Source organism: Trachemys scripta, chromosome 3 (genome assembly GCF_013100865.1).
Source record: "Trachemys scripta elegans isolate TJP31775 chromosome 3, CAS_Tse_1.0, whole genome shotgun sequence".
NCBI classification, from domain to species: domain Eukaryota; kingdom Metazoa; phylum Chordata; order Testudines; family Emydidae; genus Trachemys; species Trachemys scripta.
The window spans coordinates 106,001,973-106,028,250 of record NC_048300.1 but is presented as its reverse complement, the minus strand read 5'-3'; the positions used below and the strand labels follow the sequence as shown (position 1 = coordinate 106,028,250).

Here is a 26,278-nt window from a genome sequence, read left to right as displayed (position 1 = left end):
AGTTATTGTTATTATAGAGGAATATTGCAAACTAACAAATATTTCTCATTCACAACTGGCTTGTCCAGGGCTTCTGTAGCAAGTGTTTGAAATCCAGATCCCTTGCTGCCAGTAGGAGATACCTTAGGGCTTGTCTACGTGGGAGGTTTACCGGAATTGATATTGCAAAATAACTAGCTATTGCACTTTAAATTCACACCTTATTTTAACCCAAAATAACTTTCAAGTATAGACAAGCCCTTAGAATATTGCTGTGACACAGGAGATTGTTCTGTCATTGGATTTTCTCCTGTAATGGAAAGGACAGTTTTCTCTCAAAATAGCAGAGGTAAAATCTTGGTCCCATTAAAGTCAATGGGAGTTTTACCATTGAATTCACTCGTATCTGGATTTCACGTTAGGTTATTGTTTTCTTTTAGTGTCTGTTATTACTAGAACCCTCCCTTGTGTGAGGAATCCTTGTGCACATGAAAGAGTCTTATTTCTACTCAATACTTCCCCAAAAGAAAGGTTGGTCTTGTGGTTAAGGCACAGAGATGGACATTTCCTGTGTGAATATGGGCAAGTCAGTGCTGGCTTATTTTTGCTCCCATTAAAAGTCAATGGGAGTTTTACCTCCAGTTTAAAAAGTAGCAGGATTGGGTCCTTGATCTCTTTGGTTGGGTTTTTCAAAGGCGCCTAAGAGAGTTAAAAATCCATCTCCCTTTGAAATTCAATTTTCTTATCCATTAAATGAGGATAATAATATCCATTCCATATGGATGTTGGGGGACTTAATTCAGTAGTATATGTAAATAATTTGAATACCTATAGGCTGAGAGTAATATAAATATTAATATTTTATACTTATATATTACTGATTTGGTAAATGATACCATATAGGTTTTAAAGCGATGGAAAAACATTTCTGTTTCAAGTATTGCTAGTACTTCCTAACACATAGAGATGAATTTCACTGAAAAAAAATATTTTTGATCTTTCTTTTTTTGCCTTTGTTTAATTCTGGAGGGCCAGTTTATCTTCTAAGTGACACAACTACAACCAATGGACATTGCTCTATTATTATTTCATAGCATGATCTAGTATTAAATTAACAGTCTCTGTAAATAAATTGTCTTGATATGATGTGATAAACCAGTTTTTTACAATGATAAAAAGTTATACAAAGTCTAAAATCAAGATGACAATATTTCATCCAGAAAAAGAAATACACAGCCAGATTTTATGAACAGGGCAATGACTGTGAAGTGTGAGGTGAGTAGCTCTGTGCAGGATTGGATAGGTTTTCAGTTTGTAAATAAATTCATTGTTGAACAGTCAAGCCGGAGCATTTTGAAGCTCACAATCACTTTCATTGCTTTTCGAAACCAGGGATAAAAGAGAGAGTAAATCAAAGGATTAATGGCAGAGTTGGAATAAGTGAACCAAACCATAATGTCAAAGAGAAGGGGTGGAGTTATGAAGTTAAGAAAAGCATCAATTATTACACTTATAAAAAAGGGTGACCAACATACCAAAAAAGCAATCGCAGCTATACCCAGGGTTTTAGCAGCTTTCCTTTCTCTTTTGCTAACTCTGTCACTGTAAGTGTCAGGCAACTGGATGTTGTTGCTCATCATCTCTATCATTCTAGCTTGTCGTTTAGCCACAGCAAAGATTTTGCTGTAAAGTGCTATCATTGTAAAAAAAGGTATTAGATAAAGGAGAGCAGATACAACAACCCATGTTTTGTTGAAGACAAGTTGACAGCTCCCTACACAGGAGATGGCATTTACTAATTCTTGTATCCCTTTGTCATTAGCCCCAGTGAAGACAACAGAAAAACTGTATACTAATGAAAATATCCAGGCAATAGCTATGAACATGCCTGAAACTGGCACTGTGAACTTGAGAGGGTAAATTAAAGGATCGGTAACAGCAATGTAGCGATCAACAGAGATGAAACACAAGTGAAATATTGATGAATAACAAAAGGATGCATCTAAACAACTGTGAAATCTACAGAATGTTTCCCCAAAATACCAGCATGTTTCAACAGATCTTATACTGCTGAAGGGCAGCACAGTCAGACCCAAACAAAAATCAGCACATGCCAAAGAGGCGAGCAAAATATTTGTAGGAGAGTGAAGCTGTTTGAAATAAGCAATTGAAATCATTACCATTAGGTTTCCACCTAGTGTAAGAATTGTCAGAAAACCAAGCACAACATACAAAGTTATCCGGATTCCAGAAGACCACAATGTTTTATGGCAAGATCCATTAATATTCTCAAAGCAATATTGTGCTTCTTCATTCTGAAGAAGCGCTGAAGTCATGTTGTGCTTTTGTTGTTAACTATTCTGAACTTTTTAGTTTTTGCGTTTGTATGCCAATGGTGATGATGTGGCACCAGTTGGTGAAGCTCTTCAGTTTTTAAGTCTTTCTGAAAAAGGGAATTAAAGTCGACATGAGTGAGAGTACAATAATTCCAAAGTGTTCTATTATGTCCATCAATATACTAAAAGTGTATATGTAAATAGGAAATAAATAAAACATAGCAAAATACCTCTTGTAACTACAGCTTTCAATGGCATTTTGAAATAAAAAAGTAAGAAAAATACTTAATAATTGAAAAGTTTCTCCTGTGCTATAACATAGAGTTTAGTTTTACCTATTTATATTTATTTAAATTTCCTTGATGCCTCATCTTTCTATTAAGTCAATTGCAAAACTCCCATTGACTTCAGTGTAATTGGATGGACTCCTAATGCCTTACCTTTTGAGAAGCTTTTCTTCAGATATAATCCTGGATTAAAATGTCAATAGAAGGCAGGAAGAGATGCATGTTTCAATAGTGCTTTATCCTCCGAGTTGTTTTAGTAAAGTTAATGAGAAAGTACTTGCATGCTGTTCTCTGAAAAATGAGGGATGGGGTGAGGGGAAAAACAGGAAACACAAGGGAAATTTAGTAATCATCCCATAAATTGAAATCCCTCTAGTAAAGGGTGTAAACACTGACAGATACTTAGTTTGAAAAAATCCCATCATTAAGCAATCTACTTTGATTTATCACACGACAGACGTTCATTTACGTATATACTGTCTTGCATATGTTTGAACTAAGTCTCATTATCAGAACCTTCCTTTATTTTTTGAAGGCAAATTTAACTGGCTCCCACAGCTACCAGGTGTTATCTAAGTATTATTACTATAAATTGCTTTGTCAGGAATACTGACTGAGGAATCTGAGGTCATAGATAATGGTACGTGTGTTAAAGAAAATCTATCACACCTTTATTAATCTTGCAGTGGGGTATTTTTATTTCTCTCTCTCTCTCTCGCTGTCTCTCATATTTTGGCCATTTTTCTACGCTGTGGGTCAAACTCTTTCCAGTGCTAAGAATGGAGGAATGATTGAGGCAGTTTGTGTCATCCCTATGTGTCTGCTGTGGTCCAGTCTAGCCCACAGTGCAAATTAGGACAGCCCTAAATTGCACTATAGTTGCCATGGATTCTATGAGCCTTCTGGTACCCTAGCTACACCTGACTAGGGGTACATCTACACTACAGGGGGGAGTCGATTTAAGATACGCAAATTCAGCTACGTGAATAGTGTAGCTGAATTCGACGTATCGCAGCCGACTTACCCCGCTGTGAGGACGGCGGCAAAATCGACTTCTGCGGTTTTCTGTCGACAGCGCTTACTCCCACCTCCGCTGGTGGAGTAAGAGCGCCGATTCGGGGATCGATTGTCGCGTCCCAACGGGACGCGATAAATCGATCCCCGAGAGGTCGATTTCTACCCGCCGATTCAGGCAGGTAGTGTAGACCTAGCCTAGGTTGCCAATATACCCCCTCCCTCCTCTGGCCTATCCCCAGTGTGCCACAAGTTCCCCTGCCCCATGGATTTCTGCAAGTGTAGAGTTGGTAGAACAAGCTCTGATCTTCTCTGGAAGCCACTCGCTGGAGGACTGTGCATCTGCTGTGCTGGTGAGGGCAAAGGAGCTGCGGTCCATATATGATTTAGGTCCTGTCTTTTTTCATGAGTTTGAGTAAGTGGAGAAATATGGTTGAGATGGCGCTTCCATTCCAAATCTATAATTTGGCTTATAAATTCCTCAAAAATGTAGGTCGATCCTTTAGTAGTGTTCATGCCCTTAGGCCTAATGTATATTACGAACGTATGTCGGTATAATTTCATCGCTATGGGGTATGAAAATCCACACCCCTGAGCTCTACCGCAGTTAAAGCAATCTCATCTCCAGTGTGGACAGCACTAGGTCGATGGAGAATTCTCTCATCAGCCTAGCTACCGCATCTTGGGGAGGTGGGTTACCTATGCCAATGGGAGAACTGCTCCCATCTGCAGAGGTAGCGTCTTCTCTGAAGCCTTACTTTTGCCCTGTCCCCCCACCCCTGCTAGCAGGAGGATGTGCTGTCTTTAGCCTCCTTCTGCTAGCCAGGAGGGGGTCTCATTGTTTTTACCCAACCCCGCTGGGAGGGGGACATGCTGTTTTCATTCACACACACACACACACACACACACATCTCTGCCCAAGGAGGGGTTCAAGGTTGCAAACTCATTCCAGGGCTCAGTAGGGAGCTTAGCTGCTGTTGAATCCTGACCTGGAGTGTCAGCTGCTAGATCTGGAGCCCAAACTGTGCTTTGTTCAGCGTTAGAAACATTTCAGAGTTACGGACAGTCCCCATTCCCAAGGTGTCCATAACTCTGAGATTGTACTGTTCTGCCACCTAACTAGTTTTTCTGCATTTGTTAGTTGCAGGGCCGGCTCCAGGCACCAGCTTCTCAAGCAGGTGCTTGGGGCGGCCGCTATGGAGAGGGGCGGCAGGTCTAGGTATTCGGCAGCAATTTGGCAGACGGTCCCTCACTCCGCCTGGGAGTGAAGGACCTCCCGCCGAATTGTCGCCGCAGATCGCGATCATGGCTTTTTTTAGATCGCGATCACGGCTTTTTTTAGATCCCGATCATGGCTTTTTTTGTTTGTTTGTTTTTGTTTTGGCTGCTTGGGGCGGCCAAAACCCTGGAGCCGTCCCTGGTTAGTTGTGCATTTGATTTTTTCCCTTTCTAAGTGAAATACTTTGCACTCGTCTTTATTGAATTTCATCTTGTTGAATTCAGACCAATTCTCCAATTTGTCAGTCATTTTGAATTTTAATACTGTCCTCCGAAGTGCTTGCAATCCTTCGTGGCTTGGTTTCATTAGCAAATTTTATAAGAATATCCTCCACTCCCTTTTTCAAGTCATTAATGAAAATGGTGAATAGTACTGGACCGAGGCCTAACCCTTACGGGACCCCACTAGTTATACCCTCCCAGTTTGACAGCAAACCATTGATAACTACTCTTTGAGTAGGGCCTTTCAACCAGTTATTCATCCACCGTATAGTAATTTCATGTACACTTCATTTTCCTAGTTTGTTTAAGAGACCGTCATGTGGGACTGTGTCAAAAGTCTTATTAAGATGATGTTTAAAAAAAAAGAAAAAGTGAACAGAATTTGAGCATAGAAGTTTCTGGTTATCAGGGAATAATCAGGTACAGATTATCGAGGGTGCAAAGTTTGGTTTAAGATCAGATGGTATAAGGAATACATAATCTGCAATATCCCCGATTGGGGGTAAAGGGTTGATGGGTCAAAGTACAGGCATTGAGATATGAGGGTACTAAAATCAAGAGATATCATATCCACTGCTTCCCCCTTATCCAGTAGGCCAAAGAAGGAAATTAGATTGGTTTGACATGCTTTGTTCTTGACAAATCCATTTTGCCTATTCCTTATCACCTTATTATCCTCTAGGAGCTTACAAATTGATTGTTTGCTAATTTGTACTAGGGCTGTCAAGCGATTAAAAAAGTTATTCTTGATCAATTGCACAATTAATTGCACCGTTAAACAATAATAGAATACTATTTTTTAAAAATATTTGTGGATGTTTTCTACATTTTCAAATATATTGATTTCAGTTACAACACAGAATACAAAGTGTACAGTGCTCACTTTATATTTATTTTTTATTTCAAATATTTGCACCGTAAAAAACAAAAGAAATAGTATTTTTCATTTCACCTCATACAAGTACTATAGTGCAATCTCTTTGTCATGAAAGTTGAACTTACAAATGTAGAATTATGTAGAAAAAGTAACTGCATTCAAAAATAATACAATGTAAAACTTTAGAGCCTACAAGTCCGCTCAGTGCTACATCAGCGAATCTTTCAGACAAACAAGATTGGGGACAATTTGCAGGAGCTAATGCTGCCCGCTTCTTGTTCACAATGTCACCTGAAAGTGAGAACAGGTATTCTCACGGCACTGTTGTAGCTGACGTTGCAAGATATTTTCATGCCAGATGTGCTGAACATTCATATGTCCCTTCATCTTCAACCATCATTTCATAGGACATGTGTCTATGCTGATGATGGGTTCTGCTCGGTAACGTTCCAAAGCAGAGCGGACCTATGCATGTTCATTTTAATCATCTGAGTCAGATGCCACCAGTAGAAAGTTGATTTTCTTTTTTGGTGGTTCGGGTTCTGTAGTTTCCACATCTGTGTGTTACTCTTTTAAAACTTACAAAAGACTGCTCCACACCTCATCCCTCTCAGATTTTAGACTGCACTTCAGATTCTTAAACCTTGGGTCGAGTGCTGTAGCTATCCTTAGAAATCTCAGATTGGTACCTTCTTTGTGTTTTGTCAAATCTGCTGTGAAAATGTTCTTAAAATGAACAAGTGCTGGGTCATCATCTGAAACTGCAATAACATGAATATATGTCAGAATGCGGGTAAAACAGAAGAGGAGAGATACAATTCTCCCCCAAGGAGTTCAGTCACAAATCTAATTAACGCATTATTTTTTTAACAAACGTCATCAGCATGGAAGCATCTCCTCTGGAATGGTGGTTGAAGCATGAAGGGACAAACGAATGTTTAGCATATCTGGCACACAAATACCTTTCAACCCCGGCTACAAAAGTGCCATGCAAACACCTATTCTCACTTTCAGGTGATGTAAATAAGAAGCAGGCAGAATGTAAATGTAAACAAACTTGTTTGTCTTAGCGATTGGATGAACAAGAAGTAGGACTGAGTGGACTTGTAGGCTCCAAAGTTTTACATTGTTTTGTTTTTTAGTGCAGTTATTTAACAAAAAAAAACTACATTTGTAAGTTACACTTTCATGATAAAGAGATTGCACTACAGTACTTGTATGAGGTGATTTGAAAAATACTATTTCTTTTGTTTATCATTTTTACAGTGCAAATATTTGTAATAAAAATCATAATATAAAGTGAGCACTGTACACTTCGTATGCTGTGTTGAAATAGAAGTTAATATATTTGAAAATGTAGAATAACATCCAAAATATTTAATAAATTTCAATTGGTATTCTATTGTTTAACAGTGCAACTAACTAAAAAAAATTAATTGTGATTAAAAAATTAATCATGATTAATCGCGTGCGTTAGCTGTGATTAATCGACAGCCCTAATTTGTACCAATATCTTTCCAGGTATCAGAGTTAGACTGACTGGTCTATAATTCCCTGGGTCCTCTTTGTTCCCCACTTTAAAGATAGATACTATGTTTGCCCTTCTCCAGTTTTCTGGGACCTCACTCATCTTCCAGGATTTCTCAAAGATAATTGTGAATGGTTCTGAGATTGCTTCAGCTACTTCCTTAAGTATCTAAGATGAACTTGAGTACATCTAACTTATCTAAATATTCTTTAACCTCTTTGTTCCCTACTTTGGCTTGTGTTCCTTCCCTTTTGTTGTTAATATTAATTGAGATGAGTATCTGGTCACTATTAACCTGTTTAGTGAAGTCTGATGCAAAATAGGCATTAAATACCTCAGTTTTCTGGATGTCATCAGTTATTATCTCTCCTTCCCCGCTAAGTAGAAGACCAACACTTTCCTTCATCTTTCTGGCACTGGCTGACAATAATATATAAGTATAAAATATTAATATTTATATTACTGATTTGATATATAATGATACGATATAGGTTTTAAAGGGATGGAAAAACATTTTTTTCTCAGTATTGTTAGTACTTCCTAACAAATGGAGATGAATTTCACTGAATAACAAATTTTTGATCTTTCTTTGTTTGCCTTTCTTTAATTCTGGAGGACCATTTTATCTTCTCCATCACAAAATTACAACCAATGGACATTGCTCTATTATTGTTTCATAGCATAATCTAATATTAAATTAATAGTGTCTGTTCTCTCAGAAAGCACAAGAAAGCAGATGGAGTATTCACCATTCCAGTCTTGCACTCCTCTTCCTTACTATGGAGCTGTGACTGTAGAGCATGAACCTGGGAACCCTGGGTGCTGAAGCCTGGTAGTCCTGTCTTTTCAATATTGTTGTTTCCACCCACTGTCTTCTCTTCCGAGTCATCTTAGGCTTCTAGGCAGTTCTACAATTTTATTATTGTTTCCTAGTTGGGATATCAAGAACCTTAACATTCTCATCACTGCTTTTCTATTTTTAGAATAGTTAAAGTGTTCATTCACAGTCTGAAATTAGAGTCTAATGTCCATTGTATTAAAAAAAAATAAGAAAAGAGAAAAACCCTGCCAAATATATGTTATGCTTATGTAAATATAACAGATGTTACTTAACCTCTGAGTTCTTCAGGGCAGAGACTGTATTTGTGTACAATGTATTTGTGCGTAGCACTGTGAAGCCATGATCCCTGCTTGGAGCCCTTAGGTTCTATCACAATAGAATACTATATACACAATACAATACACAACACAATACAATACACAATTGCAAATACATAAAAGGTTGTTACAAGAAGGAGGGAGAAAAATTGTTCTTAACCTCTGAGGATAGGACAAAAAGCAAAAGTACTGTCAGAATGGTTAAACACTGGAATAAGTTGCCTAGGGAGGTTGTGGAATTTCCATCATTGGGGATTTGTAAGAGCAGGTTAGACAAACACCTGTCAGGGATGGTCTAGATAATACTTAGTCCTGCCTTGAGTGCAGGGGACTGGACTAGATGACCTCTCGAGGTCCCTTCCAGTTCTGTGATTCTACGAATAATACTAAGAGGAAGTTCAAAAATTTAGAAGAAGAAAAACCCAAACAAACAAACAAAAAAACCATTAGCTGAAATTCTGATATCAATACTCATTCCACATCACTCTTCCATCTCGTTGACCGTTTCAGACCCGGTGCCCTCTCTTCAATTCATTTAAATAATGTGATAGTGTTTAGTCATACAATAACTCCTCACTTAACGTTGTAGTTATGTTCCTGAAAAATGCGTCTCTAAGTAAAACAATGTTAAGAATCCAATTTCCCCATAAGAATTAATGTAAAGGGGGGGGTTAGGTTCCCCATAAGAATTAATGTAAATAGGGGGGGGGGTTGCCAGACAAAAGGCATTATATACATTTTAAACGAGCAATTTAATACAGGTATAAGTTTTAAACAATTTTAAAGAAACAATTTAATACTACAATCTTCACTGCTGAGTATGAAGCTTGGTTGAGGTGGTGGAGTCAGAGAGTGGAAGAGGATGGATTGTCGGGCTGCTCCTCTTGCTGTTCTTGCAAACACAGGCACTGACTTTGCCGGGGGCAGGGGGCTCAACCCTCGGCCCATCCACTCCACCCCTTCCCCCAAGCACCCACCCTTGACCCGCCTCTTCTCCCCCCCACCTCCTCCCCCTTTACTTTGCACGCAGCGTCCTCGCTCCTCCCCCCTCCCTCCCCTCCCTTCTGAACCCTGCAAACCATCTGATTGCCGCAGGCAGGAAGCAGGAGAGGGAGGGGGGAGGCATGCTCAGTCCTTGCTCCTCCCCCCTCCCTCCTGCCTGGGCAATCAGCTGGCTTGTGGCATTTAGGGGACGGGGGAGGAGCAAGGACTTGCCACGCAGGCTCCCGCTCTCTCCCCCCTAGGTTGATCAGATAGCAAGTGTGAAAAATCGTGATGGGGTGGGGGGGAATAGGTGTCTATGTAAGAAAAAGCTCCAAAAATCGGGACTGTCCCTATAAAATCGGGACATCTGGTCACCCTACTCCCCCCCGCCCCCGTCTCCTGCCCAGGGCAATCAGCTGGTTTGCCATGTTCAGGAGGCAAGGGAGGGAGGCGGAGCCTGCGCGCCAAGTCCTCACTCCTCCCCCCTCTCTGCTGCCTCCTAAATGCCACAAGCCAGCTGATTGCCATGGGCAGGAGGCGGGGGGAGGTGGGGGAAGGCGCTGATCTGCAGGGTCCACTAGTGGGCGGGAGGCGCTGTGGGGGGAGAGGGGTGTAGGGAGACTGCCAGCTGTGGAGAAAGCAGGCAGCCAAACAATGTAATAGTGGAGCATTGCACAACTTTAAATGAGCATGTTCCCTAATTGATCAGCAACGTAACAACGTTAACGAGGACGACTTTAAGTGAAGAGTTATTGTATTTATTAAAGCATGCCAGAGGGAAATCATCCTAGAGGTGGAACAAAGTAGATTAGCAGGGCTTAGGTGAAGTCTTTATGCCAGCTATTTGGAATTCAGTTGAGCAGGGATAGGTGCTTTTTGATATTTTTTTACATAAAGAGTAATTTTTACATAAAGAGTAATAAAAATAGCATGTGATAGCACTCCCATGTATCTGTGCTCTCACACGCTATATAAATTCTGTATGCACGCTGACTGTGGGTTTAATATTTCATTTTGATTAGCAATTATTTTTATGCTGCTATTTGTATTGCTTTGTTTTTCTTACAGTTGAAATATTCAGGATTACCCCGTATTACCCACTAGATGGCACAACAGTGACATTATCCTGCTCTCCTCTGCTAGCTGAAGATCTTTGGCTTAATTTTGATCTCACATTGGTTTTACATCAATATAACTCTACTGATTTCAGTACAGTCACTCCTGATTTATGGAGACTCAGCTGAGATCAGAATCAACCCTTTCTCTCAAAGCAATATACGTACCAGTATTTTGTTTTGGATTTGTCCTTTTCAGAGATGACTCTTTGTCTGGAACCTGGGGGACAGTTTACTTTGATTCACAGCATATGGACAGCTCTGTCTACATTTCAGAACTGGAAACAGAATAATGTGCTTTTGAACTGATCAGACCCTGCTGCACGGGCTGGTCATGAAAAGTTTCATTGAACATTCTGCAGTATAAAACTCTGTGCTTGTTAGAGGTCTCAGAAGTGATCAGTCACAGCCCTCTTCTCCAAGGAGGGCTGCCATTGGCCCATAGATACTGAAGTATCATATAAGGGTATGTGGCCCATCCTCTTCCACCTCCCCCACATTCTACAGTCTCCTGAAGAAGACTGGCAGCCCTTTCTGTAGTACATATGGTTCACAGCTGTCTGCCCACATTCTTATTGAACACCTTCTTTTTAGAGCGTAAGTGGTACAGAGAGCCTTGTGTACCAGGGTGAATTCTATCCTCTAATATCAAACATTTGATTACACTTCTTTGATCTTCAGTTTTGAACAATAAAATTAATGATATATGCATGAAATGATAAACTGTATAGCAGATGTTTCCAAGGCAGTTTTTATTAGTATGCCTGATCAGAATGAATAACAATAATTTATAATTATATGCATATATTTATTTATTTGTACTAAAGAAGTGCCTAATAAATTCTCAGCCTTCAGTGTTGTAGGGTCTGTACAAACATATAGTGGAAGCTGGTCCCTGGCGCAAACAGTTTACAAACTAATTACATGTATTGCAAAACCCCTTAAACAAATTTACACTCCACAGTGTTTTGCATATTATTTAGAGTGGGACATAATCTTCAACAGAAGCAGAGTTAGGCCAGTGTTAGGTGCTTTTGAAAATCTCACTCTATATTCTTAAATCTGTGCTCAAGTATCCTTCAATCTCCCTACCTTGCCCATCCTCTAGTTTGTCTCATCCATCTGTTATATCGTATCTATTAAAACAACTTCTTTGAGGGGCAGGGACTGTCACTTATTGTTTGACTGTATATTGCCTAGCACAATGCAGCCTTACTCTGTCTCTTAATCATGCTACAAAATCACTACGACTTGATATTTCAAATTTTACATTTCAGTCGCGCAACCCTGATGTGGTCCTCAGGCCAAAAAATTTGCCTTCTCCTGATCTATTATGTTAAAATATGATGATCAAAACCCCAGAAGTGCTCCCCCTGGCTACTAACAGAGTTTTACCTTTCTCCCTTTGCTATTACCTGTTTTGTTTTTTGTGATGGTGACTGGGTTTTGCTTGCTATACTTCTGTTCATTCAAATCTGTTGTTCAGCTAGCACAGACATTTTGGAATAAAAGACTAGCCAGTGGATCCTGCCATGCATGGATATTTCTCTGAGCTCTGGGCTTCCCCAGTATTTATGTCCCAGAATGTACCATAATTTTCAAACACTGGATCTTGTGGAGTTGCAGAAAAGTGGTGTTCTGTGAAATACAGTGGTAGGAACCAGTGAAGAGGCTACAGCTGGCTGCTTCCAAAGGGGGTAGGATGAAGTGGGCAACCTGCCTATCCCAATGAAAAGGCTGTGTCTTGAGAAGGGGGAGTACACAGCTACTCTATTTCCAACAGAGGCACTATTTATGTGATATTTGATTAATATTAAGCTAAAACATTATTTATTCAACTGAATACTAAAAGTCAGTTGTCATCCTATTCCTATGTGTAGCCAAGTACGTTTTCTCGCAGAGGCTGTAAGCCTCTGATGAAGTTGGTTAAAGCCTTGAGTCAGTTGGGCATTTATAAAATAATGTCTCATGCTCTCATTAATGATTTGGATATAGGCAGGCAGCACAGTTTTTCTGTTGTCCTGATGCAAATTTATCTCTGCCGACACCATGTCTCTGTTGTGTGTGGCTTGTTATCTCCGCTGTGAGTGTAAAGGAAGTAGGAGTGGCTCTTAAGGCAGAGGGATGTATGGCTTGGGACAGAGAATTCCTACAGGGAGAGCCCTGAGAACTGCCAAGCCAGGGGAGAAGGTTTGGACTGAAATTTATTATTAATTTCTTGTTAATAACAGGGCCGGCTCTGGCTTTTTTGCCGCCCCAAGCAAAAAAAAAAAAAAAAAAAAAGAAAACCTGTGAGGCGGGCCGGAAGCAGGGTGCAGGGGGACTCCCTGCACTGCAGACATGCCCTGGGCAGCGAAGTGCGAGCCCCAGCTAGCGCGGGGGAGGGAGAGAGAGCGGGGGGGGGGAAGAGAGAAGGGGAGTGGCCAGGGCATCATTCAGTGGGGTGCTCACCATGCGGCCACTGCCGCTGCACCGCCTGCTGGGAGGGCTCTGCGCCGCTCCGGTCAGCGGGCAGGGAAGGGCGCGGGCTGCCCTGCCAAGCTTGCTGCAGACCTGGCATTGGCTGGGGCAGATGGGGCGCGCAGCCTGCTCCCAGCAGGGTGCTCCCACTCCCCTACAGGTCCGCCGGAGCGGCGAACCAAAAAGAAAAAAAAACCTGCGGGGCGGCCGGAGCGGCAAAATGCAAAAAACAAACAAACAAAAAACTGTGGGGCGGCAGAAGCAGCGAAGCAAAAAAAAAGGATTGGAGGGAAGCCGCCCCTTAGAATCCTTAGAATCTTCAGCCCCAAACACGAGCTTGCTCGGCTGGTGACTGGAGCCAGCTCTGGTTTAAAACCTCAGGCCTCAGGAAGAGGGAGATTTTCACCCTATACAGCCTGAAGCAGGCAGGGAAGATCTGCCACGGAAATTGATTTTTTTTAAAGTTATTTTTGGAATTTGCAAATTAAACTTTTAGAAGTTTTTATTACAAAAATCCTGGTTAGTTCTTGTGATACACAGTTAACTTGCCTGCTACAGTAAAATCAATGGCATGCTCCTACTTCACTTACAATGTAACAAACCAGATAATAAGCAGTTATTGTTATTATAGAGGAATATTGCAAACTAACAAATATTTCTCATTCACAACTGGCTTGTCCAGGGCTCCTGTAGCAAGTGTTTGAAATCCAGATCCCTTGCTGCCAGTAGGAAATATCTTAGGGCTCGTCTACATGGGAGGTTTACCGGAATTGATATTGCAGAATAACAAGCTATTGCACTTTAAATTCACACCTTATTTTAAACCAAAATAACTTTCAAGTATAGACAAGCCCTTAGAATGTTGCTATGACTCAGAAAACTGTGATTGGATTTTCTCCTGTAATGGAAAGGACAGTTTTCTCTCAAAATAGCAGGGGTAAAATCTTGGTCCCATTAAAGTCAATGGGAGTTTTACCATTAAATTCATAGGTATCTGGATTTAACGTTAGGTTATTGTTTTCTTTTAGTGTCTGTTATTACTAGAACCCTCTCTCATGTGAGGAATCCTTGTGCACATGAAAGAGACTTATTTCTACTCAATACTTCCCCAAAAGAAAGGTTGGTCTTGTGGTTAAGGCACAGAGATGGCAATTTCCTGTGTGAATATGGGTAAGTCAGTGCTGGCTTATTTTTGCCCATTAAAAGTCAATGGGAGTTTTACCTCCAGTTTAAAAAGTAGCAGGATTGGATTCCTAATCTCTTTGATTGGGTTTTTCAAAGGAGCCTAAGACAGTTAAATGTCCATCTTCCTTTGAAATTCAACTTTCCTATCCATTAAATGAGGATAATAATATCCATTCCATATGGGTGCAGGGAGACTTAATTCAGTAGTATAAGTAAAGAATTTGAACACCCATAAACTGACAGTAATATATAAGTATAAAATATTAATATTTATATTGTTTATTTGGTAAATAATGATATCATACAGATTTTAAAGGAAACCTATTTTTTAAACTTTTTAAACAGAAAAAAAATTCTGTTTCACAGTATTGTTAGTACTTCCTAACAAATAGAGATGAATTTCACTGAAAAACTGATTTTTGATCTTTCTTTTTTTGCCTTTGTTTAATTCTGCAGGGCCGTTTTATATTCTCAGTTCCACAATTACAATCAATGGACAGTGTTCCATTATAGTTTCAAAGCATAAACCTGCACTAAATTAATAGTATCTGTAAATCTATTTTCTTGATATAATATGGTCAAGCCGTTTTTCACAATGATAAAAAGCTGTACAAAATATAAAATCAAGATGACAATATTTTATTCAGAAAAAGAAATACACAGCCAGATTTTATGAAAAGGGGAAGGACTGTGAAGTGTGAGGTGAATAGCTCTATGCAGGATGGGATACGTTTTCAGTTTGGAAATAAATTCATTGTTGAACAATCAAGCTGGAGCATTTTACAGCTCACAATCACTTTCATTCCTTTTCGAAACCAAGGATAAAAGACAGAGTAAATCAAAGGATTAATGGCAGAGTTGGAATAAGTGAACCAAACCACAATGTCAAAGACAAGGGGTGGCGTTATGAAGTTAAAAAAAGCATCAGTTATTACAATTATAGAATAAGGTGACCAGAATACCACAAAAGCAATCACAGCAATACCAATGGTTTTAGCAGCTTTCCTTTCTCTTCTGCTAACTCTGTCACTGTAAGTGTCAGACAAATGGGTGTTGTTGCTCATCATCTCTATCATTCTAGCTTGTCGTTTAGCCACAGCAAAGATTTTGCTGTACAGTGCTATCGTTGTGAAAAAAGGTATTAGGTAAAGGAGAGTGGATACAACCACCCATGTTTTGTTGAAGAGAATCTGACAGCTCCCTACACAGGAGAGGGCATTTACTAATTCTTGTATCCCTTTGTCATTAGCCCCAGTGAAGACAACAGAAAAACTGTATACTATTGAAAATGTCCAGGCAACAGCTATGAACATGCCTGAAACTGGTACTGTGAACCTGAGAGGGTAAATTAAAGGATCAGTAACAGCAACATAGCGATCAACAGAGATGAAACACAAGTGAAATATTGATGAATAACAAAAAGATAGTTCTAAAGAACTGTGGAATCTACAGAATATTTCCCCAAAATACCAGCATGTTTCAACAGATCTTATACTGCTGAAGGGCAGCACAGTCAGACCCAAACAAAAATCAGCACATGCCAAAGAGGCGAGCAAAATATTTGTAGGAGAGTGAAGCTGTTTGAAATAAGCTACTGTAATTATTACCATTAGGTTTCCACTTAGTGTAAGAATTGTCAGAAAACCAAGCACAACATACAAAGTTATCCGGATTCCTGAAGACCACGATGTTTTATGGCAAGATCCATTAATATTCTCAAAGCAATATTGTGCTTCTTCAGTCTCAAGAAGCGCTGAAGTCATGTTGTGCTTTTGTTGTTAACTACTCTGAACTTTTTAGTGTTTGCATTTGTATGCCAATGGTGATGGTGTGGCACTGGTAGGTCAAGCTCTTCAGTATTTAAGTCTTTCTGAAAAAGAGAAGGTCGACATGAGTGAGAGTCCAATAATTCCAAAGTGTTCTATTATGTCTATGAATATACCAGAAATGTGTATGTAAATAGGAAGTAAATAATAGAACATGGCAAAATATGTGTTGTAACTACAGCTTTCAATGGCATTTTGAATTAGGTAAACAAGTAGCAAAAATACTTTATAATTGAAAAGTTTATTTAGGGTTTAACTGTATTTTTACCTATTCATATTTATTTACATTTCCTCGATGCCTGATCTTTGTATTTAAGACAATTGCAAAACTCCCATTTAATTCACTGTAGTTGGATGGACTCCTAATGCCTTACCTTTTGAGAAGCTTTTCTTCAGATATAATCCTGTATTATAATGTCAATAGAAGGCAGGAAGAGATGCATGTTTTCAGTAGTGCTTTATCCTCTGAGTTGTCTTAGGAAAGTTAATGAGAAAGTACTGGCACGCTTTCCTCTCAAAAATGAGGGGTGGGGTGATGGGAAAAACAGCAAACACAAGGGAAATTTAGCCATCATCCCATACAGTGAAATCCCTATGGTAAAAGGCGTAAACACTGAAAGATACGTAGAATCTGGAAAAAAACATCATTAAGCAATCCACTTTGATTCATCACAAGACAGTCCTTTAACTAAGTATATACTCTGATGCATATGTTTGACCTAAGTCTCATTATCAGATCCTTCCTTTATTTTTTTGAAGGCAAATTTAACTGGCTCCCACAGCAACCAGGTGTTATCTCAGTGTTATTACTGTAATTTTTTTTTGTTAGAAATACTGAGTAAGGAAACTGAGGTCATAGATAATGGTACATGTGTTAAAGAAAATCTACCCCATCTTTATTATTCTTGCGGTGGGGTATTTTTCTTTATTTCTCTCTCTCTCTCTCTCATATATTTTGGCCATTTTTTCCAAACTCTGGGTCAAACTCATTCCAGTGCTAAGAATGGAGCAAGGATTGAGGCAGCTTGTGTCATTCCGATGTGTCTGCTGTGGTCCAGTGCAGCCCCCAGTGCGAATTGGGGGGGCTAAATTGCTCTCTCGTTGCCATGGCTTCTATAGGCCTTTTGACTTTGGAATAGTCAGGGTGCAGAACTTCCCTAACTACACCAGGCCAGGCTGCCAAAATCCCCCCTCCCTCCTTTGGCCTATCCCCAGCCTGCCCCAGAAGTTCCCCTGCCCCATGGGTTTCTGAAAGTGTCAAGTTGGTGGAACAAGTTCTGATCTGCCCTGGAGGCCACTTGCTGAGGGACTGTGCAGCTGCTGTGCTGGTGAGGGCAAGGAGCTGCGGGCCATATATGATTTGGTCCTGTCTTCATCAATGAGTTTGAGTAGATGTAGGCGTATGGTTAAGATGGCATTTCCATTACAAACCTATATTTTCCATGGCTTATAGGTTCCTCAGAAATGCAAGTCAATCCTTTAGTGGTGTTTAGGCCCTTAGACCTAGTTTATATTATGAACTTATGTCGGTATAACTACATCGCTCAGAGGTATGAAAAATCTACACCCCTGAGCCTTGCCACAGTTAAAGTGATCTCACCCCCAGTGTGGACAGCATTAGGTCTATGGGAGAATTCTTCCATCAACCTAGCTACCGCCTCTCGTGGAGGTGGATTACCTACGCCAACAGGAGAACCCCTCCCGTCTGCGTAGGTAGCGTCTACTGTGAAGCATTTCTTTCACCCCTTGCCCCGCCACCGTGGGAGGACGTGCTGTTTTTCCCTCCTTCCCCCAGCCAGGAGGGGAAAGCACTGTTTTTACCCCCACTCCGCCAGGAGGGGGACATGCTGTTTTTACTCTCTCTCACACACACACACACGTAGCCAGTTAATGTATGTATGTGTGTAAAAGCTGAGTTCTCTTAGGCTGTGGCCCCTCCTGTTATGGAGGGTCTCTGGGAGGGCAGGAGGCCTCTAGCTGCTTCCAGCTGAGATCTATAATATGGGCAGTTGTTGTTGAGAGGGGAAAGGAGTTGGATCTTCTCTCCCTGTTCTCCTGTGTTTTGGATCTGCTTCTGAGGGTCCTCAGGATACCTGGGGGCTGGCTCTTCTCTTCCTTTCCTGTGGGGCATTAACACCATTAGGAGCTCTTTAATGACCTGAAATTCAAATTCAAAAAGAAAGCCTACAAAAAGGGGAAACATGGATGAATTGCTAAGGAGGAAAGAACAGTACAACCATGTAGGTACAAAATCAGAAAGAGTATGGCACAAAGTGAGTTACACCTAGCAAGGGACATACAATACAGGATCTTTAAATACATTAGGAGAAAGAGAAAGATGAAGGAAAGTGTTGGTCTTCTACTTAGCAGGGAAGGAGAGATAATAACTAATGACATCCAGAAAACTAGTGTATTTAATGCCTATTTTGCTTCAGACTAAAAAGGTTCAGACTAAAAAGGGACCAGATACTCAGCTCAATTAATACTACAAAAAAGATGGAAGGAACACAAGCCAAAGTAGTGAACAAACAGGTCAAAGTATATTTAGATAAGTTAGATGAATTCAAGTTCATTTTAGGTACTTAATGAAGTAGTTGAAGGAATCTCAGAACCATTCGCAATTATCTTTGAGAACTCCTGGAAGATGAGTGAGGTCCCAGAACACTGGAGAAGGGCAAACATAGTACTTATCTTTAAAGTGGGGAACAAAGAGGATCCAGAGAATTATAGAGAAATCAGTCAAACTTTGATACTTGGAAAGATACTGATACAAATTATTAAACAATCAATTTGTAAGCTCCTAGAGGATAATAAGGTGATAAGGAATAGCCAAAATGGATTTGTCAATAACAAAGCATGCCAAACCAACGTAATTTCTTTCTTTGGCCTACTGTATAAGGGGGAAACAGTGGACATGATATATCTTGATTTTAGTAAGACTTTAGACCAGAGGTGGGCAAACTTTTTGGCCCACAGGCCACATAGGGGTTGCGCAACTGTTTGGTGGGCTGGGTAGGGAAGGCTGTGCCTCCCCAAACAGCCTGGTCCCTGCCCCCTATCCACTCCCTCCCACGTCCCGCCCCCAACTGCCCCGCTCAGAGCCCCCAACCCATCCAAACCCCCCGCTCCTTGTCCCCTAACCGCCCCCCTCCCGGGACCCCCACCACCTATCCAACCCCCCTGCTCCCTGTCCCCTGAACTGCCCCAACACCTATCCACACCCCCACCCCCTGACAGCCCCCCCAGGACTCCCACCTATCCAACTGCCCTCTGGTCCTCGTCCCCTGACCACCCCCTCCCAGGACCCTCCGCCCCTAACTGCCCCCGGGATCCTAGCCCCCCCGCTCCCTGTCCCCTGACTGCCCTCCTGACCCCTATCCACATCCTCGCCCCCGACAGACCCCCCGATAGGCCCCCGGGACTCTCACTCCCAACCCTCCCTGTTCTCTATCCCCTGATCGCCCCCCCCAGAACCTCTGCCCCATCCAACCTCCCCCTTCTCCCTGACTGCCCCCCCAGGACACCTTGCTCCCTTACCCAACCCCCCCCCCCGCTCCCCGCCCCCTTACCAGCAGCAGGAGCCTGCAGCCGTGACACCCGGCCAGAGCCAGCTGCGATCCCCACTCTGCCCAGCACGAGCAGTGGGCCAGATCGAAGCCCGGCTGTGGGGGAGGGGGGACAGCGGGGAAGGGGCTGAGGACTAGGTTCCCTGGCCGGGAGATCAGCGGCCAGGCAGGATGGTCCAGTGGGCCTGATGTGGCCCACAGGCTGTAGTTGGCCCACGTCTGCTTTAGACACAATCCCACATGACGGTCTCTTAAACAAATTAAGGAAATGTGGTCTACATGAAATTACTATACAGTGAGTGAACAACTGGTTGAAAAGTCCCTACTCAAAGATAGTTATCAATGGTATGTTGTCAAACTGGGAAGGTATATCTAGTGAGGTCCCACAAGGGCTAGGGCTTGGTCTAGTACTATTCACCATTTTCAATAATGACTTGAAAAAGGGAGGGTATTCTTATAAAATTTGCTGATGACACCAAGCTACGAGGGATTGCAAGCACTTTGGAGGACAGTATTAAAATTCAAAATGACTGACAAATTGGAGAATTGGTCTGAATTCAACAAGATGAAATTCAATAAAGACAAGTGCAAAGTATTTGACCTAGGAAGAAGAATGTAAATGAACTAACAAATCGTCTGAAGCAAAATAGGCATATTTTTGTGGATGTCATTAGTTATTACCTCTCCTTCCCTGCTAAGTAGAAGACCAACACTTTCCTTCATCTTTCTCTTTCTCCTAATGTATTTAAAGATCCTGTATTGTATGACCATTGCTAGGTGTAACTCACGTTGTGCCATACTCTTTCTGATTTTGTACCTACATGGTTGTACTGTTCTTTCCTCCTTAGCAATTCATCCATGTTTCCCCTTTTTGTAGGCTTTCTTTTTGAATTTGAATTTCAGGTCATTAAAGAGCTCCTAATGGTGTTAATGCCCCACAGGAAAGCAAGAGAAGAGCCAGCCCCCAGATATCCTGAGGACCTCAGAAGCAGATCCAAAATGCAGGAGAACAGGGAGAGAAGATCCAACTCCTTTCCCCTCTCAACAACAACTGCCAATATTATAGATCTCAGCTGCAGGGCCGGCTCCAGGCACCAGCATTCCAAGCAGGTGCTTGGGGCGGCACTCTGCAAGGGGCGGCAGTCTGTGTGTTCAGCTGCCCGCAGCGGCAATTCGGTGGCTTCTGTCTTCCGGCTGAAGACAGAAGTTGCTGCCACTGCGGAAACATGCGTGCCGCCCTAACGGCACACGGACTGCTCCCACCGTCAACAGTGGCAATTTGGTGCTCTGCTTGGGGTGGCAAAAACAGTAGAGCCGGCCCTGCTCAGCTGGAAGCAGTTAGAGGCCACCTGCCCTCCCATAGACCCTCCATTACAGGAGAAGCCACAGCCTAAGAGAACTCAGCTTCTACACACATACATTCTCTTTCCCAGAGGGTGAGCAGATTAACCTAGTCTCTAGTTTTGGGATCTTTCTGTACAGCTGGACTCTGTTCCCTGAGAAAGCACAAGAAAGCAGGCAGAGTATTCACCGTTCCAGCCCTGTACTTCTCTTCTTTACTGTGGAGCTGCAACTGCAGAGCATGAGCCTGGGAACCCCGCAGGACCGGTGCTGGAGCCTGGTAGTCCTGTCTTTTCAATATTTACTGACAGTTATTTCACCCACTGTCTTCTCTTCCCAGTCATCCTAGGCTTCTTGGCAGTTCTACAATTTTATTATTGTTTCCTAGTGAAGATATCAAGAATTTTCACATTCTCATCACTTTTTTAATTTTTAGAACATTTAAAGTGTTCATTCACAGTCTGAAATTAGAGTCTAATGTCTGCTGTATCAAACAAAACAAAAACAAAAACAAAAAAAAGAAAGAAAGGAAAGTAAAGAGAAAAACCCTTCCAAATATATGTTATGCTTATGTAAATACAGCAGAGTGACATAGATGTTACTTAGCCTGTGAGCTCTTCAGGGCAGAGACTGGGTTTTGTTATGTATCTGTGCCTGGCACTGTGGAGCCTTGATCCCTGCTTGGAGCCCTTAGGTGCTACCACAATGCAATCATACTAAGAGGAAGTTCAAAAACTTAGAAGAAGAAAAACCAAAACAAACGAAAAAAACATTAGCTGAAGTTCTGATATCAATACTCATTCCACAATACTCTTCCATCTCATTGACTGTTTCAGACCCGATGCCCTCTCTTCAATTCATTTAAACAATGTGATAGCGTTTAATCATATTTATTAAAGCATGCCAAAGAGGAGTCATCCCAGAGGTGGAACAAAGTAGATTAGCAGGGCTTAGGTGCGATCTTCATGCCAGCTATTTGGAATTCAATTGAGCAGGGATAGGTGCTTTTTGAAATTGTTTTATATAAAGAGTAATACAAATGGCACTCCCATGTATCTATGCTATCATACTCTACATAAATTCTGTATGCATGCTGATTGTGGGTTTAATATTTCATTTTTAGAATATCACATTGTTTAAATTAATTGTATTAGTATTAGGAGCAGCTTTGCCAGCAGATCGAGGGAAGTGATTATTTCCCTCTATTCGGCACTGGTGAGGCCACACCTGGAGTATTGCGTCCAGTTTTGTTACACCCCACTACAGAAGGGATGTGGACAAATTGAATAAAGTCCAGCGGAGGGCAACAAAAATGATTAGGGGGCTGGGGCACATGACTTACGAGGAGAGGCTGAGGGAACTGTGGGAGGAATAACTCAGTGCTTTGAGCATTGGCCTGCTAAACCCAGGTTGTGAGTTCAATCCTTGAGGAGGCCATTTAGGAATCTGGAGCAAAAATCTGTCTGCGGGTTGGACTATATGACCTCCTGAGGTTCCTTCCAACCCTGATATTCTATAAAGTGGGGTTATTTAGTCTAGAGAAGAGTGAGGGGAGATTTGATAGCAGCCTTCAACTATCTGAAGGGGGGTTCCAAAGAGGATGGAGCTCAGCTGTTCTCAGTGGTGGCAGATGACAGAACAAGAAGCAATGGTCTCAAGTTGTGGAGGAGGTCTAGGTTGGATATCAGGAAACACTATTTCACTAGGAGGGTGATGAAGCCCTGGAATGGGTTACCTACAGAGGTGGTGGAATCTCCATCCTCAGAGATTTTTAAGGCCTGGCTTGACAAAGCCCTGGCTGGGATGATTTAGTGGGTGTTGGTCCTGCTTTGAGCAGGGGATTGGACTAGATGACCACCTGTGGTCTCTTCCAACCCAAATATTCTATGATTCTTTTATTTTGATTAGCAATTATTTTAATGCTGCTATTTGTATTGTTTTCTTTCTCTTACAGTTGAAATATTCAGGATAACCCAGTATTACCCACTAGATGGCACAACAGTGACATTATCCTGCTCTCCTCTGTTAGCTGAAGATCTTGGGCTTGATTTTGATCTCACATTGGTTTTACACCAATATAACTCTACTGATTTCTGTACAGTCACTCCTGATTACCAGTATTTTGTTTTGGATTTGTCCTTTACATGGAAGACTCTGGCTGGAACTTGGGGGACAGTTTACTTTGATTCACAGCACACGGACAGCTATGTCATGTCTTCCGATGGTAGTGTGTGATGCCTATGTATTAAAGCAGAGGTTCCCAAACTGTGATTTGCAAGCTACCAGTGGCCCATGGGGATCTTCCTGGTGGGCATATGATGCTGGCTTCTCATCCTTATCTCCATCAGCTATTTTATGTTACAAGCCAGATAAAAATGCATTAAATAGTTACCTAATATTATTCTTCCATGTAAGGAATTGTGTTTTTTTCCCCACAAGGATGTTAGAGGATGGGAGGAGAGATAAATCACAAAACAGACTGAATTGCCCCAGGAGAGGGGGAAAGAAATGCTTCTGAGCAATATTATCTCTCAGACTGTCTCATCTCTTTATTTCTAGAGCCTCCATCTCTGTAGCATTCGAGTGCTAAGTTTTGGTTAAATAACTGTCTGATTATGTACCATCTTCTCTGCTGCTCTTGAGGCAAAATCATGTTTCATGTGCCCATATCAGGCAGAGGAAAACTAAGGGGAATGAGAGGAAAAACAAGGAGGAGGGGGGCTGATTTTCAGAGGTACTGGTCCCCAAAAATTTTTCTGAAGTCAATTGAAGGTGTGGGTACTCAGCATCTCTGAAATACAGACCCCAGGCCATTCTTTATTCCCCCTTATGGTGGGAAAAGCTGCATGAAGAGGTGTGTCTTTCCCTGCGCCCGAAACGAGGCTGAGTATTCCATACAGTGTACGGTGTTCTGAAAGTGAACTGGAATCAGAGTAATGTGGTTTTGAACTGATTGGACCCTGCTGTGCAGGATGGTCATGCAAAATTTCATTGAACATTCTGCGGTATAAAGTACTTGAGTACTTGTTAGAGGTCTCAGGATTCATCAGTCACAGCCGCCTTCTCCAAAGATGGCTGCCATTGGCCCCTGAGTACTGCAGTATCATACAAGAGTATGTGGCACACCCCCTTCCACCTCCGCTTATTCTACAGTCTCCTGCCAGCCAGGAAGACTGGCAGCCCTTTCTGTAGTACATATGGTTCACAGCCGTCTGCCCTCATTCTTATTGAATACCTTCTTTTTAGAGCTTAAGTGGTACAGAGGGCCTTGTGTACCAGGGTGAATTCTATCCTCTAATATCAAACATTTGATTACACTTCATTAATTTAATTTACAATTAATAATACTTTATTTATTTATTTCTATTATCTATTTATTTATTTATATTAAAGTAGTGCCTAGTGAAATCTCAGCCCCAGTCTGCTAAGGCCTGTAAAAACATATGGTGGAAGATGGTCCCTGGCTCAAACAGTTTACAAGCTAATTACATGTATTGCAAAACCACTTAAACAAATTTATTCTCCATAGTGTTTTGCATATTATTCAGAGTGGGACTTAATCTTCAACAGGAGCAGAGTTGGGCCAGTGCTGGGTGCTTTTGAAAACACCACACTACATTAAGTCTGTGCTCAAGTATCCTTCATCCTCCAGACCTTGCCCATCCTGTTGTTTGTTGAATTTAAAAAAAGTTATTTTTGGAATTGTAAATTAAACTTTTAGAAGTTTTTATTAAAAAAATCCCAGTTAGTTCATGTGATACACAGTTAGCTTGCCTACTACAGTAAAGTCAGTGGCATGCTCCTACTTCACTTACTATTTAGCAAAGCAGATAATAAGCACTTACTGTTATTATATGGCAATATTGCAAACTAACTAATATTTCTCATTCACAACTGGCTTGTCCAAGGCTTCCGTAGCAAGTGTTTTAAATCCAGATCCCTTGCTGCCAGTAAGAAATATCTTAGGGCTTGGCTACATAGGAAATTAACTGGAATTGACATTGCAGAATAACTAGCTATTGCACTTTAAATTCACACCTTATTTTAAACCAAAATAACTTTCAAGGATACACAATCCCTTAGAATGTTGCTGTGACTCAGAAAACTGTTCTGTGATTGGATTTTCTCCTGTAATGGAAAGGACAGTTTTCTCTCAAAACAGCAGGGGTAAAATCTTGGTCCCATTAAAGTCAATGGGAGTTTTACCATTGAATTAACTAGTATCTGTATTTCACCTTTGGTTATTGTTTTCTTTTAGTGTCTGTTATTACTAGAACCCTCCTTTGTGGGAGGAACCCTTGTGCACATGAAAGAGTCTTATTTCTACTCAATACTTCCCTGAGAGAAAGGTTGGTCTTGTGGTTAAGGCACAAAGCTAGACATTTCCTATGTGAATATGGGCAAGTGAGTTCTGGCTTATTCTTGCTTTCATTAAAAGTCAATGTGAATTTTGCTATCTATTTAACAAGTATCAAGATTGGATCCTTGATCTTTTTGGATGGGTTTTTCAAAGGAACCTAAGAGAGTTAAATGTCCATCTTCCTTTGAAATTCAATTTTCTTATCCATTAAATGAGGATAAAAATATCCATTCCATATGGGTGCAGGGAGACTTAAATCAGTAGTATAAGTAAAGAATTTGAACACCCATAAGCTGACAGTAATATATAAGAATAAAATATTAATATTTATATTGTTCGTTTGGTAAATAATGATACCATATTGGTTTAAAAACACCTATGTTTCTCAGTATTGTTAGTACTTCCTAACAAATAGAGATGAATTTCACTGTAAAACAAATTTTTGATCTTTCTTTTATTGCCTCAGTTTAATTCTAGAGGGCCATTTTATCTTCTCGGTCACAAAATTACAACCAATGCACATTGCTCAGTTATAGTTTCATGGCATAATATAGTATTGTATTAAATTAATAGTATCTGGAAATATATTGTCTTGATATCATGTGGTCAAGCTGGTTTTCACAATGATAAAAAGTTGTACAACTTTTAAAATCAAGATGACAATATTTTATTCAGAAAAAGAAATACACAGCCAGATTTTATGAACAGGACAATGACTGTGAAATATGAGGTGAGTAACTCTAGGTAGGATCGGATAGGTTT

General features: G+C 41.0%; 2 protein-coding genes across 2 annotated transcripts; both read right to left on the bottom strand.

The window, feature by feature from the left end:
* Positions 1–1,286: 1,286 nt before the first annotated feature.
* Positions 1,287–2,315, bottom strand: LOC117875628 (trace amine-associated receptor 7a-like). Its single transcript, XM_034766997.1, has one exon. The coding sequence runs from the start codon at positions 2,313–2,315 to the stop codon at positions 1,287–1,289; it is 1,029 nt and encodes a 342-aa protein (XP_034622888.1).
* Positions 2,316–15,157: 12,842 nt separating this feature from the next.
* On the bottom strand, positions 15,158–16,186 carry LOC117875627 (trace amine-associated receptor 7a-like). Its single transcript, XM_034766996.1, has one exon. It carries the CDS (start codon positions 16,184–16,186, stop codon positions 15,158–15,160), a length of 1,029 nt encoding a protein of 342 aa, XP_034622887.1.
* Between the last annotated feature and the right edge of the window lie 10,092 nt (positions 16,187–26,278).

Excerpts from the sequence above, each read along its gene's own strand:
- LOC117875628 (XM_034766997.1), bottom strand. The coding sequence starts at position 2,315 with ATGACTTCAGCGCTTCTTCAGAATGAAGAAGCACAATATTGCTTTGAG.
- LOC117875627 (XM_034766996.1), bottom strand. The coding sequence starts at position 16,186 with ATGACTTCAGCGCTTCTTGAGACTGAAGAAGCACAATATTGCTTTGAG.